The sequence below is a fragment of the Chiloscyllium punctatum genome, chromosome 3 (assembly GCF_047496795.1).
Source record: "Chiloscyllium punctatum isolate Juve2018m chromosome 3, sChiPun1.3, whole genome shotgun sequence".
NCBI lineage: Eukaryota > Metazoa > Chordata > Chondrichthyes > Orectolobiformes > Hemiscylliidae > Chiloscyllium > Chiloscyllium punctatum.
The window spans coordinates 120219403-120238074 of NC_092741.1; the positions used below are offsets into that span (position 1 = coordinate 120219403).

An 18672-nucleotide genomic window follows, 5' to 3' on the forward strand; every position below is an offset into this window, starting at 1 on the left:
TGTCCCATCTGTGATATCATTTCATCCTGATGGTGTTTTTTTTAACTTTATGCACATTTTAGTATAAATTATTTGGCAACCCAGTTCAAGCACCCTTCTGTCCTTAGGAATACAAGGAGTATGCTTTCTTCCTATAGCCACCATGCTCAAGTAGACTATTATGCTCCTCAGTCCTCAAGTTATCATCTCTTGTGTCTAAAGACCATCTAGTTTCTAAAATTCAGTTAGAATGGTGGGTTATTAACAATTCCCAACAATTATTCTGTCCCTTGTAACTTGAGGGAGAGTTAGAATAAGTCTTCCACCTCCTTCACTGGATGTAGAATCTGTAGACCAGTAATGATGGGACTTGCATAGTCTGTTCTCTTCTAATTTGTATATGTTTATTGAAAACTGAAAACCAATTGCATGAACAATTCAGAACACATCAATTTTGAATCGCCTGGTATACAGAAGAATTCCACACCTGGTGTTAACATGCTTCATCTTGATGCATACCGATCAAAACAAAAGTTCTCAGTTTTCTCTTTGAATTATCAAGCAATGTTGAAACCAACTCAGAATCAGAGTTATTGCTTATTAAAATACTTCACTGTATTGAATGTCAAGACTCCAGATCTGCCAAAGAGCTCCAAGCATTATTGACCACAGTATGAAGGAAGCAATGATAATTTGTACATTCCAATGAATAAAATGCTGGGTGCTGAACTATGAAAGAATGTCAAAATGAGAGATAGCAACGTGCATCAGGATGATTCCAAAAGTAAAAATTGGAATTATGGGGAGAGATTTGGAGATACAGGGATTTTTCCCACTGGAATAAAGATAGTTAATAAGCAACTAATGCTTTGCTTGGCTGGATGGTAGGAAGACTTTTTGATTTTATTTATTGTCATATGTGTTTGGTTATAAACTACAGTGAAGAGTATTGCATAGTGACACCATCACCAGCAACATCCTAAAACACAGAAAGAAAAAACTGAAACATTGGATATGAAGGCAGAAAAACGAAGAAAAATAGAAAAAAAAGTGTTCAACTTTACAGTCCTTCTTAAGTATTCCACCATGGGCCATGGAACTAGTGGCCAGGCACAAGTCCTCTTCATCGTGCTGACCCTGCTGGAATGAAAGTCACTACTCTTTGGTGTCAACTCGCCTCTACTAACTCCCTCGCCAATATGTGTCCTTGCTGGACCTCATTAATGCAGATGCCACCAAGGCTGTAAGTTCCATGCCAACCCAAACTCAACTCTGCAGCTGCCTCCATGAATCAGTGCTGTAAGCAGACACTGCCAGGAGTCCAAACTTGTCTCCAACGCAGCAGTCACGAGGAGGAGCTAGAACTTCAGAAGCTGCCAGGAACCCAAACCTGAGTGTGGCACTGGAAAAGCAGAGCCAGTCAGGCAGCATCCAAGGATCAGACTTGAAACGTTGACTCTCTTGCTCCTCGGATGCTGCCTGACCTGCTGTGCTTTTCCAGCACCTCACTTTTTGACTCTGATCTCCAGCATCTGCAGTCCTCACTTTCTCCTAGGAACCCAAACTTGCCTCTGATGCCACCAGCCACGCTTCTGGGCCTTCTCGCCACATCAGTGACTGAGCTCTTCCTAAGAGGCAAGAAAAATAAATCAGGGAAAAAAATGAGGAAAAAAAATAAGTGCACAGAACAGATGATCCCCAGGCTCACAATCCTTACTCTACTGCTATCTTACCAGATTTGTGTTTTGTGTGTCAGTGACAAGGATCCAATTTAAAATTATCACTAAGAGAAGAGAGTCTGGGAGGTTTTTTTTATTCAAGACAGTTATTAGTTTCTGAAATATTTTACTGTAGGATGCAATTTTACTGTAGGATATGATTGAAGCAGAGGCAATTCTTAGAAGACTATTAGTCCAACCTGAACAATGCAAACTAATTTCAAACGAAGATGGAAGTTGGGGGTTTGCTTTTATTCTGTCAGTTTAAACTGGATATAAATGCAGATTCCAGAGATGTCAGCAAGGAGCTTGCAAATCCACTGTCACCAATACATAATATTTCAAAAGAGAACACATGAATGCATTTTCTGAAAGTTATTTGTTATCAAATATTTGTCTATTTCAATGTAGATCTAAAAAGGAGGATATTGGATGTTGAAGATCCTCCACTGTATTTGTATTTTCAGGGGTCATCTCTCTATCAGACTGTAGCGGTGGGAGTGGTAATTATATCACTGTACACATCAAGAGCCTGCTACAACTTTGTTGCGATTGCACTCACCTCCAATAACCACATCAACACATTTGATTATGACTGGTACAACGTGTCAGACCAGGTCAGTACTTATTTGGGTCAGGTAAGTCTGGAATTTGTATGAAAAGTTTTCATAGAATCATGCAGCACTCTTGAAGGCCATTTGGTGTATTATGCCTGTTCAGCTCTTGACAAAATCTATTTAGTTAGTCACAAGCTCTCGCTCTTTCATCATAGTTTTACATTTTTCCCCCATTGAAGTATGCAGGGGTATATTAAATCCCCTTTTGATAAATGCTAATGATTCTTTTTCCACCACACTTTCACATAGTACATTCTAGAATCTAGATCATAGCAAATCAATGTGTAATACAACATTGTAACATTACAGCACAGTACAGGCCTTCGGCCCTTGATGTTGCGCTGACCTGTGAAACCAAACTGAAGCCCATCTAACGTATACTATTCCATTAAATCCACATGTATATTCAATCACCATTTAAACACCCTTAAAGTTGGCAAATCTACTACTGTAGTAGGCAGGGCTTTCCACACCCTTACTACTCTGAGTAAAGAAACCACCTCTGATATCTGTCCTATATCTATCACCCCTCAATTTAAAGCTATGTCGCCTTGTGCTAACCATCATCATCTGAGGAAAAAGGGTCTCACTATCCACCCTATCTAATCCTCTGATCATCTTGTATGTCTCAATTAAGTCATCTCTCAACCTTCTTCTCTCTAACAAAAACAACCTCAAGTCCCTCAGCCTTTCCTCATAAGACCTTCATCCATACAGACAACATCCTGGTAAATCTCCTCTGCACCCTTTCCAATGCTTCCACGTCCTTCCCATAATGCGGTGACCAGAACTGCATTCAATACTTCAAGTGCAGCTGCACCAGAGTTTTGTACAGCTGCAACATGCCCTCATTGCTCTGAAACTCAATTCCTCTACCAATAAAAGCTAACACATCATACACCTTCTTAACAACCCTATCAATCTGGGTGGCAATCAGGGACACTAAGATCTTTCTGCTCATCCAAACTACCAAGAATCTTACCAAGAACCCAGTACTCTTATATCAGTAATTTGGATGAGAATATAGAGTTGTTTAGTAAATCTGCGGATGACTCCAAAATTGGAGGCAGAGCAGACAGTGAAGTTGGTTTTCTAAGGTTACAAAGGGATCTTGATCAAATGGGTCAATGGATTGAAAAATGACATGGAGTTCAATCTGGATAAATGCAAGGTATTACATTCTGGTACAACAAACAAAGGTAAGGCTTATAAAATTAATCATAGGGCCTTGGATAGTGTTATAGAACAGAGAGACCTCTGTTACTCCTTCCAAAATGAATCACCTCACACTTTTCCGCATTAAACTCCGTTTGCTACCCCTCAGCCCAGCTTTGCAGCTTACCTATATCCCTCTGTGACCTGCAACATCCCTTGGCACTTTAGTGTCATCTGCAAAATGCTAACCCATTCACCTATGCCCTCATCCAGGTCATTTATAAAAGTGAACCTGTCCATGTCAAACATTATCCCAAACTAAACTAGTCCCACCTGCCTACTTCTGACCCATATCTCTCCAACCTTTCCTATTCATCTATTCATCTTTTAAACATTGTAATTGTACCCACATCCACCATATCCTCAGGAAATTCATTCCACACAGGAACCACCCTCTGTAAAACAAAACTTGCCTCTCATAACTTTTTAAAATCCCTCTTCTCTCACCTTAAACATGTGCCCCCTAGTCTTGAAGTCCCCTATCCCAGGAAAAAGACAATTACCAATAACTCTATCAATCCCTTTATATTATACACTTGTATTGGGTTGCCTCTCAACCTCGGATGCTCCATTAAAAAAAGTCCCAGCCTTTCTTTATAACTCAAACACTCCATTCCAGGCAACATCTTGGTAAATCTCTCATGAACCCTTTAATAACATCCTTTCTATAACTGGGCGACCAGAACTGGACACAGTATTCCAGAAGAGGGCTCACCAATGTCCTAGACAACCTCAACTTGGCTTCCCAACTCCTATACTCAAGAACTGAGCAATGAAGACAAGCATGCCAAACACTTTTTTTAAAATCACCCTATCTATATTTCAAAGAACTTCAAAGGATTGTGTACCTGCATCCCTAGGCCTCTCTGCTCTATAACACTATCCAAGGCCCTATCATTAATTGTATAAGCCTTACCCTTGTTTGTTGTACCAAAATGTAATATCTTGCATTTATCCAGATTGAATTCCATGTCATTTTTCAACCCATTGACCCATTTGATCAACATCCCTTTGTAACCTTAGAAAACCAACTTCACTGTCTGCTATGCCACCAATTTTAGAGTCATCTGCAGATTTACTAAACATGCTTTCTATATTCTCATCCAAATCACTTATATAAACGACAACCAAACGAGGATCCAGAACCGATCCCTATGGAACACCATTGGTGATAGGCCTCCAGTCCAAAAAGTAATCCTCCATCAGCACTCTGTCTCCTGTCATTAAGCCAAGCTCACCCTGAATCCCATGTGACCTACCTTTACTAAATTAGTCTACCATGTGGAACCTTGTTGAAGGTTTTACTAAAATCCAAATAAACCATGTCTACTGCTTTGTCATCATCAATCTTTTTGGTAACTTCCTCAAAAAACTCAATCACATTTGTGAGACAGTTTTCCTCACACAAAACCATGCTGATGACCTCTAATCAACGAGGACAAACTGTTAGAAAGAATTGTTCTGATCAGTCTTTTTGTTTGCTGACCTAGATTCACTAACCTGGTTCACTAACATCTTGAATTTAAAATTCTTATTGTTGAGTTCCAATACCTATACCTCACATTCCATTTACTCCATGTCCTTTTCCATAAAACCAACCTGAATTCCTCCAATGATGGCACTTTATATCACTCCATTATCGCAAGCCAGATTTACGGACATCTTAGCTGCAAGTTCTAAAACTCTCCCTCGCTTCTGAAAAATCCTCCTTAAATGACATCTCACTGGGGAATCATCGCAATCAAAACAACGTCTTAGGTACAATTTTGTTTTGTCTGATTACATTCTTGTGAAACACCTTAGTGTATTTCATTATTTAAAAGCGATATTAATGTCAGTTGTTGTTGAGTTACTGATATACTAGTTATCTCTCACAGGCAGATCTACAGATCCAATTAGGAGATAAAGGATACCTGGTTTTTGGGGTGATTCTATTCATCTGGGAACTGTTGCCCACGACTTTAGTTGTCCTCTTCTTTCGTGTAAGAAGACCCATCCGAAGTCAGGTAAGCATATTAGAACTCGATATTCAAGTCCTTAGCCCCTCCAGAAATGTGTTGTGTGGCAATTTAGATTGCACAATTTCTAGTACCAGAACTATAAATCAGACACTTGGGTGTAGGAGCTGTATGATTTGTCAAACATTCATTGCTGTACATACAAGGGAGGTTCAGAGGAAGTATAAATAACAAGGTCATTCATTGCACCATTGACAGAACAATTTGGAACACAGGAACACAGAAACAGAAATAGCCTATTCAGCCCTTCTGGCCTCCTCTGCCATTCAAGATGATTATGGCTAACTGTGGCCTAACTCCATATGCCTGCATTGGGCATATATCCCTTGATACCGTTGCTTGATAACACTTTATTTATCTCAGATTTAAATTTAACAGTTGAATTAGCATCAACCACTATCCGAGGCAGAGCGTAACAAAACTCCACTACCCTTTGCATGTAGAAAGTAGATTCGCAGGTAGATAGGACAATGAAGGTAGCTTTTGGTATGCTTTCCTTTATTGGTCAGAGTATTGAGTACAGAAGTTGGAAGGTCATATTCCGGCTGTACAGGACATTGGTTAGGCCACTGTTGGAATATTATGTGCAATTCTGGTTTCCTTCCTATCGGAATGATGTTGTGAAATTTGAAAGGGTTCAGAAAAGATTTACTAGGATGTTGCTAGGGTTGGAGGATTTGAGCTATAGGGAGAGGTTGAATAGGCTAGGGCTGTTTTCCCTGGAGCGTCGGAGGCTGAGGGGTGACCTTATATAGGTTTATAAAATCATGAGGGGCATGGATAGGATAAATAGACAAAGTCTTTTCCCTGGAGTGGGGGAGTCCAGAACTAGAGGACATAGGTTAAGGGTGAGAGGGGAAAGATATAAAAGAGATCTAAGGGGCAATTTGTACACACACAAGGTGGTACATGTATGGAATGAGCTGCCAGATGAAGTGGCGGAGGCTAGTACAATTGCAACATTTGAAATACATTTGGATGCGTATATGAATAGGACAGGGTTTGGAGGGATATGGACCGGGTGCTGACAGGTGGGAATAGATTGGGTGGGATATCTGGTCGACATCAGCGAATTGGACTGAAGGGTCTGTTTCAGTGCTGTACATCTCTGACTCTAAGTGCTTTCTAGCATCTCTCCTGAATGTCCTTGTCCTAATTCTTAAACTATGTCCCCAGTTCTAGAATCTTCAACCAGTGAAAATAGTTCATCTTTACCTATCCTGTCTTTTCCCATTAATATCCTGAAGACTTCAATAGATCACCCCTTAGCCTTATAAATTCTAAAGAACAAAGGCCTAATTTGTCTAATCTCTCCTCATAATTTAACCCCTGAAATTCAAGTATCATTGTGTAAACCTGCATTAACCTTCCTCCAGGGCCAAAACATCCTTCCTAAGGCGTGGTGCCCAGATCTGCTCTCAGTACTCTGTGTGGGGTCTAAGTAGGATTTTGTATAACTGCAGCATAACATCTGCACCCCCATATTCGAGCCCTTTAGATATGAAGGCCAGTATTCCATTAGCTTTCTTGATTAATTTCTGCACTTGTTCATAGCATTTTAAAGAGCCATACACCTGAACCCCCAAATCTCATTAAATATCCACTGCGCAACTTTGTGCCTTTTAAAAAAAACTACCCTGGTCTATCTTTTTTCAGTGCAAAATGGACTTGCTTCTACTAATATCCATCTGCCATAGCTTTGCCCATTTACTTAATCTATCAATTTTATGCTGTCTACAATGCAACCCAATTTTGTCAACAAATTTAGATATTTGGCTTATTATGCTGTTAGGAGAAAGTGAGGACTGCAGATGCTGGAGATCAGAGCTGAAAAATGTGTTGCTGGAAAAGCGCAGGTCTGGCAGCATCCAAGGAGCAGGAGAATCGATGTTTCGGGCATAAGCCTGAAGAAGGTTGAATCCATTCCTGCAGAAGGGCTTATGCCCGAAACATCGATTCTCCTGCTCCTTGGATGCTGCCTGACCTGCTGCACTTTTCCAGCAACACATTTTTCAGTTATTATGCTATTATCCAAGTTGTTAATGAATATTGTGAATAATTGTAGCTTCAACACAAGTCCCTGCAGGACAGCACTAGTAATATCACTCCATTATGTAATGTCCTGCCAATTTGAACATTTACCCATTATTCCAATTCTGTTTCCTGCTACTCAACCAATTTCCTATCCATGTCAGTAGTTTGCCCTGAATTCTGTGCACTTCCATGTTAGCTAACAGTCTTGTGTGGGATTTTATCAAAAATCTCTGGAAGTCCATATTATCGACATCCATCAACTTACCTCTGTCCACCCTTGTCGCCTCTTCAAAGGTGTTTGAGGTTTGACAGGCACGATCTACCCATCATGAATTGATGCTGACTCTCCCTGACTAACTGAAAGCTGTCAAGGTGATCAGCTATCCTATCCTTGATTATATAGAGTGATAGGAGTCCTACAGGAGACAAGCCCTTTAGCCCAAACTGGTCCATGCCAACCAAAATGTTCATCCATGCTAATCCCATTTCCCTGCACTTGGCCTATATCCTTCTAAACCTATGGTTACAAACTGCTTCTGAAGAGCATTATATGTTTATTTAAAAACCCTCCATTGTTCCTCAGATATTTTACCTATTAGTAGAGCTTCCCAGTTTACTGTGGAGTCTCTGACCCATCCCATCAAAATCTGCCTTACTCAAAATCAAATTTATAGTATTGGATCTATGCTTATCTTTCACAAATGCTCCATGAAACTCAATTGTGTTACGATCAGAATTTGACAACCAGGTCACTGAATCAATCAATCTCATTGCTCATTACTAGTTCCAATATTTTTGTTCCTTTGTCACATCCAAGACTGTAGGAAACTATCCTGGACACACTCAAGAAATTCACAACCTTTCAGGCAGGTGCTCTTCCAATTTTTGTTAAGATTAAAACCTCCATTAACACTATGATTCTATGTAGCAAAGGCAGTGTAATATTAATTCCCACCACGCTCCTTAAGGCTCTACCATTCACCATGAAACTCCTATCTTGATTTGACTTTTCAAAATGCAACACCTCACACTTTCCTATATTAATCTCCATTTGCCATTTCTCAGCCCATTTCTCCAGCTGATCAAGATCATGCAGCAATTTCTGATAACCTTCCTCACTACCCACAATACCACCTATTTTAGTGTCATCGCCAAACTTATTAATCATGCCTTACACATTCTTGACCAAATCATTGATACAGATAACAAACCGTAATTGGCCCAGCACTGATCCGAAGCACACCACTAGACACAGGCCTCCAGGCCCACAAGAAACCTTTCACTATTACCCTCTGCTTCCTACCATCAAGCCAAGTTTGTATCCAATTTGCTAGCTCACCCTGGATTCCATGCGATCTAACCTTCCAAAGCAGCTGACCATATAGAACCTTATCAAAGGCCTTACTGAAATCCATATAGACTATGTTTGCCACCCTGCCCTCATCAACCTTCCTGGTCACTTCATCAAAGAACTCTAACAAATTTGTGAGGCATATCTCCCATGCACAAAATGATGCTCACTAATCCTAATTTACCCTGTCTTTCCAAATGCATGTATATCTTATTCCTCAGAATATTCTCAAGTAACTTACTTACCACAATGGCTTACTGACATGTAATTCCCAGGATTTTCTTTGCAGCCCTCCTTGAATAAGGGCATAACAGTCATTACCTTCCAGTCTTCTGGGACCTCACCTGTGGCTAACGATAATGCAAACATATCAGCCAGGGCCCACACAATTTCTTCTCCGGCCTCTTGCAGTGTTCTTGAATATATCTGCTCAGGACCAGGAGATTCATCCACCTTCATGCATTTTAATACATCCATCATCACCTTTACTGTGATATAGACTGTCCCTAAGATCTGACCACTAACTTCCCCAAGTTCCCAAGTCTTCATATCTTTCTCCACGGTAAACACAGCAGAGAAATATTGCAAGGTTTGTAGCTCAGGTTGAGGTTTAGGTGTAGGTTTGCTCGCTGAGCTGTAGGTTTGATATCCAGACGTTTCATTACCTGGCTAGGTAACATCAACAGTGGCGACCTCCAAGTGAAGCAAAGCTGTTGTCTCCTGCTTTCTATTTATATGTTTGTCCTGGATGGGGTTCCTGGGGTTTGTGGTGATGTCATTTCCTATTCGTTTTCTGAGGGGTTGATAGATGGTATCTAGATCTATGTGTTTGTTTATGGCGTTGTGGTTGGAGTGCCAGGCCTCTAGGAATTCTCTGGCATGTCTTTGCTTAGCTTGTCCCAGGATAGATGTGTTATCCCAGTCGAAATGGTGGTTTTTTTCCTCCGTGTGTAGGGCTACGAGGGAGAGAGGGTTGTGTCTTTTTGTGGCTAGCTGGTGTTCATGTATCCCGGTGGCTAACTTTCTTCCCAACACACACAAACAAAGCTGTATCAGAACACTATTCCAATGAGCCACATCACACTGCAGCACAGACAAACTTCAGAAAACAGAGGAGAACCACCTATACTACGTATTCAAGAAGAACGGATACTCAAAAAATACAGTCCACAGATTCCTCAAGAACAAACCATGACAAGTAGACCAAACACAGCCAGAAACCCTAACCACCTTACCATACATCAAAGAAGTTTCAGAAATGACAGCCAGGCTACTAAGACTCCTCGGAATCCTAGTAACACACAAACCCACCAACACTCTCAAACAAAAACTAACAAACTTAAAAGACCCAGTACATCCCATGGACAAAACCAACGTCGTTTACAAAATTCCATGCAAGGACTGCCAGAAACACTACGTAGGACAAACAGGAAGAAAGTTAGCCACCAGGATACATGAACACCAGCTAGCCACAAAAAGACACAACCCTCTCTCCCTCATAGCTTTGCTTCACTTGGAGGTCACCACTGATGATGTTACCTAGCCAGGTAATGAAACATCTGGATATCAAACCTACAGCTCAGTGAGCAAACCTACACCCTAGAGAAATATTCTTTGAGGACCTTACCAATCTCCTGCGGTTCCACACACACATGTCCCCTTTTGTCCTTGAGGAGTCATATTCTACCTATTATTCTTCTTTGTTTAATATACTTAAAGAATCTCTTTGACTCATCCTAATATTCTCAGCCAAACCTCTTCAACCTCTTAATTTCCTTTTTCATTAAACTCCTGTATCTTCTATATACTTCCAAGGATTCCTTTGATTCCAACTGTCTTGTACCTGAGCTACACCTCCTCCTTTTTCTGGTCAAAGCCTCAATATCTCTGGTCATCCAGGTTCCCTATTCCTGCCAACCTTGCCCTTCACCCCCACAGGAACATATAGACCTTGAAGTCTAGCTATCAAACTTTTAAGGTCTCCCACTTGCCGGAGATCCATTTGCCTGCAAACTACAGAGGAATCTCGACTATCGGGCAATCAAATATCAGATTATCTGACAAGATCGCAAGGTCCTGATGCTTGGCTAACCTATGTTATCCAGCATTCGAATATCTGGCATTCGATTAACCGAAGGAAATATTCCCTGCCTGTCCCCTACGGATAATCAAGGTTCCTTTGTACTCCAATCAACACCTGCAAGCTCCTGTCCAATTCCATCAAAATTTGCCTGCCTCAATTTAGAACTTGAAGCTGTGAACCAGTTTTGTCCCTCTCCATAACTATTTCAAAATTAGAAGAACCAAGGTCACTGGTCCCAAAGTGCTCCCTTGCTGTCATCTCAGTCACCTGTTCTGTCTATGTCCCAACAATAGGTCAAGTTTTGCCCCCTTCCGAACAGGGCCCTCTGTATACTGATTGAGGCAACTTTCCTGAACACTACCTTTACAAATTCCAGGCCATCTAAACCATTAGCACTATGGCAGTTCCAGTCTATGTTTGGAAAATTAGAATCCCCTACTATGATAACCCTATTGCTCCTGCAATTCTCCCCAATCCCCCTGCATATTTGTTCCTCTAATTCTCATTAACTATTTGGGGGCCTATAGTACAACTCCAATAACACCACCATCCCTTATTTCTTAGCTCCACCCACAAAGCCACACTGGATGATCCCTCAGTTATATCATCTCTGACTATTGTCGTGGTACTCCCCTTAATCAAAAATGCAACTCCCCCTCCCCTCTTTTCTCCACCTGTCCCACATACCTAATTTTGGCATTTGTAAAGTCTAACACATCTCACCTACTACCAGGTGATCTACATATACCTATTGTGGTTTAGTTTATATATGGTTCCTTGGTTTCCACCCATAAGATCTCCACTGGGTGCTTTCCTTCATTACATTCCACATCACCAGAGAAATCTGCTTCTCCACCAGTCTTCTGTTTTCTCTCTCTCCTGTAAACATTACAACCTGGTATGTTTAGTTGTCAGTCCTGACCATCCTGCAGCAATATCTCTGTCATGACTACTATGCCACAGTTTCCAAATGATCTACACCTGCAGCTCATTTAATTTGTTCTTTACATGACCTACATTTTGTATAAAGAACTGTAATTTTGCCTGTACACTCTATTCTGTCTTTCAGCATCTTTTTATTATTTCTCCCTCCTGTCTAAATACACTTTTTGTAGTCCTTGCCTCCTTGTTCATTAAATTCACCATTTTTGTTCATTAAATTCACCGTTTTTGTTCATCCTAACAACATTTACGTTCTCCTCATTTGCTAACCTGCTTCTCTGGTTTCCATCCCCCTAGTTTAAACCCTCCCGAATGGCACTATCAAACCTTCCCTCCAGTTTAAGTGCAACCCGTCCTTTTTCAAACCTGCCCTGGAAGGGATCTTAATGCTCCAGATATCTGAATCTCTCCCTCCTACACCAGCTCTTTAGTTATGTATCCAGTTGTATTATCTTCCTAAGTTTGGATAATAAATCTTCCAGAATGGCCACCGTTCTCACCAATTTGTTTAGTGATTAAAATTATGTTTAAAAATGAAGAAAAAAATAAATTGAACTTGTGTGTTTCATGATATGGATGGCTTACTATTCTGCTACTCTTACTGCTCAGGTTTTTCTGTTGTTGCAGGCAGAGAATGGCATGCCACGCGCTCATGGATTCACCTCCAGGGCTTTTTTCTTCGATAATCCTCGACGCTATGACAGTGATGATGACTTAGCCTGGAATGTCACCTGTCATAGTGCACTCAGCAGGTAATTACTTAAAACTCTAGAACAAGAGAGGGATGGATGGTACAGCATTTAGCCCACTGTACCTCTACCAGTTGGGTCTCTGAAAGACCATAAGATACAGGAGCAGAATTAGGCCATTCAGCCTATCAAGTCTGGTCTGTCATTTGATCATAGCTCATATATTTCTCAACCCCATTCTCTTGCTTTCATCCTTATTCCCTTACCAATCAAAAATCCATCTGTCATTAAATACACTCAATGACATGGTGTCCACAGCCTTCTGTGGCAATGAATCCCACAGATTCATCATCCTCTGGCTGAAGAAATTCCTCATCTCAGTTCTAGAGTGTCATTCCTTCATTCTGAGGCTTTGCGCTCAGGCTCTAGTTTCTCCCACTAGTGGAAATAACTTTTTCATGCCCACTCGATCCAGGCCTCACAGTATTCAGTAAATTTCAATGAGATTCCCCCATCCTTCTAAACTCCAATGAGTACAGACCCAAAGTCCTCAACCACTCCTCACATGACAAGCCTTTCAATCCCAGGATCTTTGTTATTAATGTCCTCTTAAACCCCTCCAAGGCCAACACATTAAATATACAGCCCAGAGTGGGTCATGTTTCAAATGCTACCCAAGACCTTTTTAATTCTACTCCTCTGCACTTCAACCATAGGCCTGTGCATGTCTCCTTTTCAAGTGTGTATCAGGCTATCAATGGGGGTAAAGTCAGGAGTGTGACTTGGTGAGTTGCTCTTACAGAAAATGGGGACAAGAGGCTTTGAAGGGCTTCTTTTTGCAATTCTATGGCCACTGTTTAAAAGAGTACTATTGAAAAGCTGATAGAAGCAGATTCAGACAGTGCATTTCAGATAATAATACCCTGCATTAAAACAAGATCACTTCCTCTTGTTCTTTTGCCAATTATCTTGAATCTTCATCTTCTGGTTACCAACTATCCTGCATGCGGTAACTCTTTCTCATTAATTACTCCATCAAACTCTTTCATGACTTTGAAAAATTGTAAAATTTCCTCTTAACCTTCCCTGCTGAGAACAACTGTAGCTCTTGTATCACCTCCATTGAAACTTCTCATCCTTACTTCTATTCTAGTAGATCTTCCTCAAGTGATGTGCCCAGAAGTAAATACACTGTGGTTGAGACACAATAGATGAAAAGCTAAATACTCCTTGAAATTTTCTTTTAAATTTCATTCCGTCCGGTCCCTCCCAAAGACAATGGGCAAACATTAACAGTTTTGCAGCTGTTTGCCATATCCAGTTCTTGGAATCCTACACAGCCCAGCCCAGCCCCTCTCATTGTTCAGAACTGTATAGAGCAGCAAACCTTCCCAGGCACTGCATTCCAGATTCCCACTACCCGAAGTTAAAATGTTTCTTTTTTCTCAAATCTCCTGCCCCTTACCCTAAAATTATGCCCCCTCATGATTGACTCCTCAACCAAGGAAACAGTGGCTCACTACTCTCCCTATTCATACACAATCTTAAACACCACAATCATGGTCCCCCTGCTCGAACAAAAACAATCCAAGCCTAAAATATTCTCTCTTTATAGCTCAATTACTCCATTCCTGATAACAGCCTGGTGAAACCCCTTTGTACCCCCTCTATAGTGCAATCACATCCTTCCTTAGTGAGGTGACCAGAACTGCACACAGTACTCCAACTATGGCCTAACCAATGCACTTCCTGCCGTTAGCCCACTGAAGACCTCTCACGTTAGAGTTGATCTTTCTCCGCACCTTTTATGAAGTTGTAACATGATATTCTGCATTCTGTTCGAGTACCTTGGTGTAATTATGTAAGGTATGATTTATCTGGTTAGCATGCAAAACAATACTTTTCATGTGACAATAATACATCAATTTACATCAAAATCAAACATTACCTCCTTGCTGTTATACTCTTAAGCCATGACTAACAAAAGCAAATGTCCCAAATGCCTTAACCATACTACTCACATGCTCTGACTTCAGGGGTCTGGAAATAACTACTCAAGATCCCTGTTCCTCTGAACTGCCCAGTGTCCCACCATTCATTAAAATACTCCTTCATCTTGTTTCTTTTTCCAAGTGCATCCATCACCTCCCATTTATCATTGTTAAATACCATCTGTCACTGCTCTGCCCATCTGACCAACCCATTCATATTTTCAAATTTCTAACATACAACCATCTTCCTCACTATTTATTACCCTACCAATGTGTTACCTACAAAGTTGCTTAACATCTCCCCCTACATTGTCATGTGTCATTTATAAGAATCGCAGTACTGATCTCGGTGGTACACCGTTTAACATCAGCCTCCTACCATTACCCATTGCAGCCTATTACAAGGTCAATTTCTGATCCATCTTGTCAGGTTAACCTGAATTTCCTCATCCACATACCCGATCACATTTTCACAAGATCTAAAAGATTTGCTAGGCATGACCTCCCTCTGACAAAAAAGTGATGACTATCTCTAATTAACCTCTGCTTTTCCCAGTGGATATTAATTTCCTCCTCCAGGATTTTCTCCAATAGTTTCCCTACCACTGATGTTAGACTCACCAGTCTGTAATTTGTGGGTTCATCTCTACCAACTTTCTTGAAAAGTCAAACCACATTTGCTACCCTGCAGTCCTCTGCCACTTTCCCCATGGCCAGAGAAAATCCTGCCTTGCTTCCCACAGCAGCTTGGGATGCAATTAATCTGGGCAAGTGAATTTGTCCATTTTAGGTTCAAAAGAGCTTTCAATACCTCCCCATTTCATCACAGTCCCTTTTCCTGAATTCCGTACCCACCTCTTCAGTCCTTACTCTGGAAAAAGTAGTAGTACTCATTTAACACCTTTTCAATATCCTGCAGCTTCACACAATTGCCTCCTAACAGGTTCTACTGTTTCCCTGGTTAACTTCTTCCCCATTAATGTATTTATAAAATATCTTGGGATTCTCCAAAATCCTGCTCACAAATCCTTCTTCATGCCCCCTTTTTGCTCTTCCAATTGCTTTCTTAAGTTCCTTCTGGCACTTCCTATATTGGTCTAGGGCTGCAGCTGAATTGCTCCCTATGGATTTGCTAAGAGCCTTTATCCTCTTCTTTATTCCGTCCTGAATTGTCCTAGACATCCACCTCATCCTCAGAAGATCAATTCAGAATGTGTGTGGGTGTGTGAGAGAGAATGTAGTTGCTAGTCAGATGGCATCCGTTTTGGAAATGGTAATGCTCCCATACATTGGCTGTGCTTATTGGATAAAGGTCGTAGGTTTGGAAGATACTGTTTAAGAAGCCATCTTAAATTGTTCCAGCACATCTTAATAGTAAACACTGCTGCTACTGTCTGGCAGTGGCAGAAAGAAGATTGTTAAGGTGGTGGATTGAGTGCTAAATCAAACGCACTACTTTGCCCTGGATATATCAACCTTGAGAATCGTTGGAGCTACACCTATCCAGGAAGATAGGAAGTATTTTATCATGCTTTATTTTGTAAGATAGTGGACAGACACTGAGGGGTCAGAAGATGAGTTCGTCATCAGCGATCCTGGCCTCTGTATTTATATGGTTAGATACAGTTTCATTTCTTTGCTAAGTCCAAGGATGTTGATAATGGAGGATAACAGTAATGCCTCTGAACGGCAACAAGCGATGGCTAGATTCTCTTGGAGATGGTCATTGCCTGGCTCATTACAAAATGTTACTACTTATCAGTTTAAATCTGATTATTTTCCAAGCCTTACAGCATATGGGTCCAATCTGTTTTGGTATCCAAGGGTCACAAATGTTGTCAAATATTGTACGGTGAACATTCCCACTTCTGACCTTATGATGGAAGGAAGGTTACTAATTAAGCTTCCTTAATTAGTAAGTTACTAATTGGAAGTTACTAATTAATTTACTAACCTGAAAATGGTTAGTCTAAAGGCCACTGTTTTGAGGGACACCCACAGTGATGGCCCTAGGAAAAATAGATGAAGTGCCTCTAACAACCATAATCGCATTACTCCAAGCACAAGATAATTGTACTGTAGACTCAAACATCAGGTTAGAATTGATGGTGTTCAAGGATGATGTAGAGACCATTCACACCACCTCAGATACTGAAGTAGTCTGCAGTAAGACCTGGACAACATTTAAGCTAGGGCTGATAAATAGCAACCAACATTCACAGCACGCAAGAGCCAGCAATGATCACATCCAACAAAGAATCAATTTTCCCCTGTTGAAATTCAACTGCATTAGTATTGCAGAATTCAGCACCAATGGTCCAAGTCAGGACTTTACAAACTGGGTGCAATAACCCCCAGTGAGGTGGCTTGCATCCCAACCCCCAACTCCACAAAACCTGTTCATTATCTATGTGGCATGTCAAAACTATGCAGAATACTCTCCATTCGCATGGATGGGTGTAACTCCAATGACACTCAAGAAACTCAACATCAATGGCATTAAGACAGTTTGATTGGCACCCCATCACTCACATAAAATATTTAATCCCTCCACACCAGTAGGAGCATCGCATAGTATCTCCAAAATCACTGCAGTAACTCTCCATGGATATTCTGCAGCACCTTCCAAAATCTAATCTTATTAATTCAGACAACAGGGGCGATACACACATGGGAAGCCGACTACATGTAAGATGCCACCTAAATTATACACCATTGTGTAATCTTATCACCATTCCCTTACTGTGACTGAATCGATTGTTTATTTATTGAACAGAACACCATATTCTAGCTCAACAGCCTGGTTAAGAGCTGGTGATATAGGGATCTCTGATGAACGATCTGTAACATGAATATTATGTGAATATGGAGTGCTGAAACCAAATTTTTCACATTAATGGCTGTTATGGGAGCTGAAATCAATTGTTTTAACCAAAGACCACAGAGGTTAAATTTAGGACTTGCCCCTAGTCTGGCCAACTCAGTGACTTTACTGTTTGTACCCCGTCAGAGTTTTATGAAAGATTACTTCACAAAACTTCAACAAAAAACACTTAAAATTCACAGCAATCTATCTTTTTAGCTCATCAAGCATCTCTCAAATAACCGATTACTACGGAACCAAGAACCAAAGTTACAGTTATGAAGAATTTGCTTCCTTTGCTTCAGATGCCCATTTATCAACACACGTAGAGATTCACTCATGAAACTTTCCTTCACTCATGATCTGAAGAACGATCATTTTTCAATAAGCTGATTAAAGACTATGTAACTGTTAAATATTTCTAAAACAACGACAGTTAAGAATGGATGACAAATTGGTTTGTACAATGTGAGAAAAGTAAAATTTTGCACTAAATACTATTATTGATGCAATGCTAACTTGGAAAGATTTTTTTTAAAAAAAGAAGGCTGTCCACATCTGTAACTGAGGAATAGCCTTTTCAGAGAAATGTGATTAGAATGTTTCTGTAAATATTGTACAGCTAGCACTTCAGAGTCTAAAGTGCAATGAATCATAATAAATTTTAGTTGGTTGATAATACCTTTCTAGACTTCATTATTTGTTTTATAAAGACCTGTAAAATCTATATTCAACTGTCTCTATGACTGCTCTTACATTTTGTTAATGATTGGACACCAACCCAGAAACAAACTTCATTTAAAAGATGCTGAAATCTACTGGATTGGAAACAAAACCCACATCAGAAAGAATATGAATTTGCAGAGCACCTATCATAACCGCAGGACATCTTCAATTACTTTACCACTCTTTTGCAAATAGCAACACGGCAATAATCAAATTTTACTTTGAAGATATAGTGCTTTTGAGAAATAAAGAGTGGGAAGAACTTCCTTGTTCACCATTCAACACAGCCAAGGGTGTCTTCAACAGCATCAATGAGATGGGATCTCAACTTAATGCATCGTAAGAAAGAAGGCAACTTGAACAGTACACTAGTCCATTAGCCCAGAGTCTCTGCTGAAATTCTTGGAGTGAGGCTTGAATCCGCATCTTTTTGACAGGGACCAGAA

The 18672-nt window shown here is 40.5% G+C and overlaps 1 protein-coding gene across 1 annotated transcript in view; it reads left to right on the forward strand.

Annotated features, from left to right (window-relative positions):
* Positions 1–18181, forward strand: part of LOC140464472 (G protein-coupled receptor 137Ba-like) — a 63760-nt gene extending 45579 nt beyond the window's left edge. Inside the window, exons 4-7 of the mRNA XM_072559563.1 lie at positions 2165–2314; positions 5407–5535; positions 12585–12709; positions 17720–18181. Coding sequence (XP_072415664.1) covers positions 2165–2314; positions 5407–5535; positions 12585–12709; positions 17720–17843 — 528 coding nt within the window. The 3' untranslated portion in view covers positions 17844–18181. The remainder of the gene's footprint in view (positions 1–2164; positions 2315–5406; positions 5536–12584; positions 12710–17719) is intronic.
* The last annotated feature ends 491 nt before the right edge of the window (positions 18182–18672 follow it).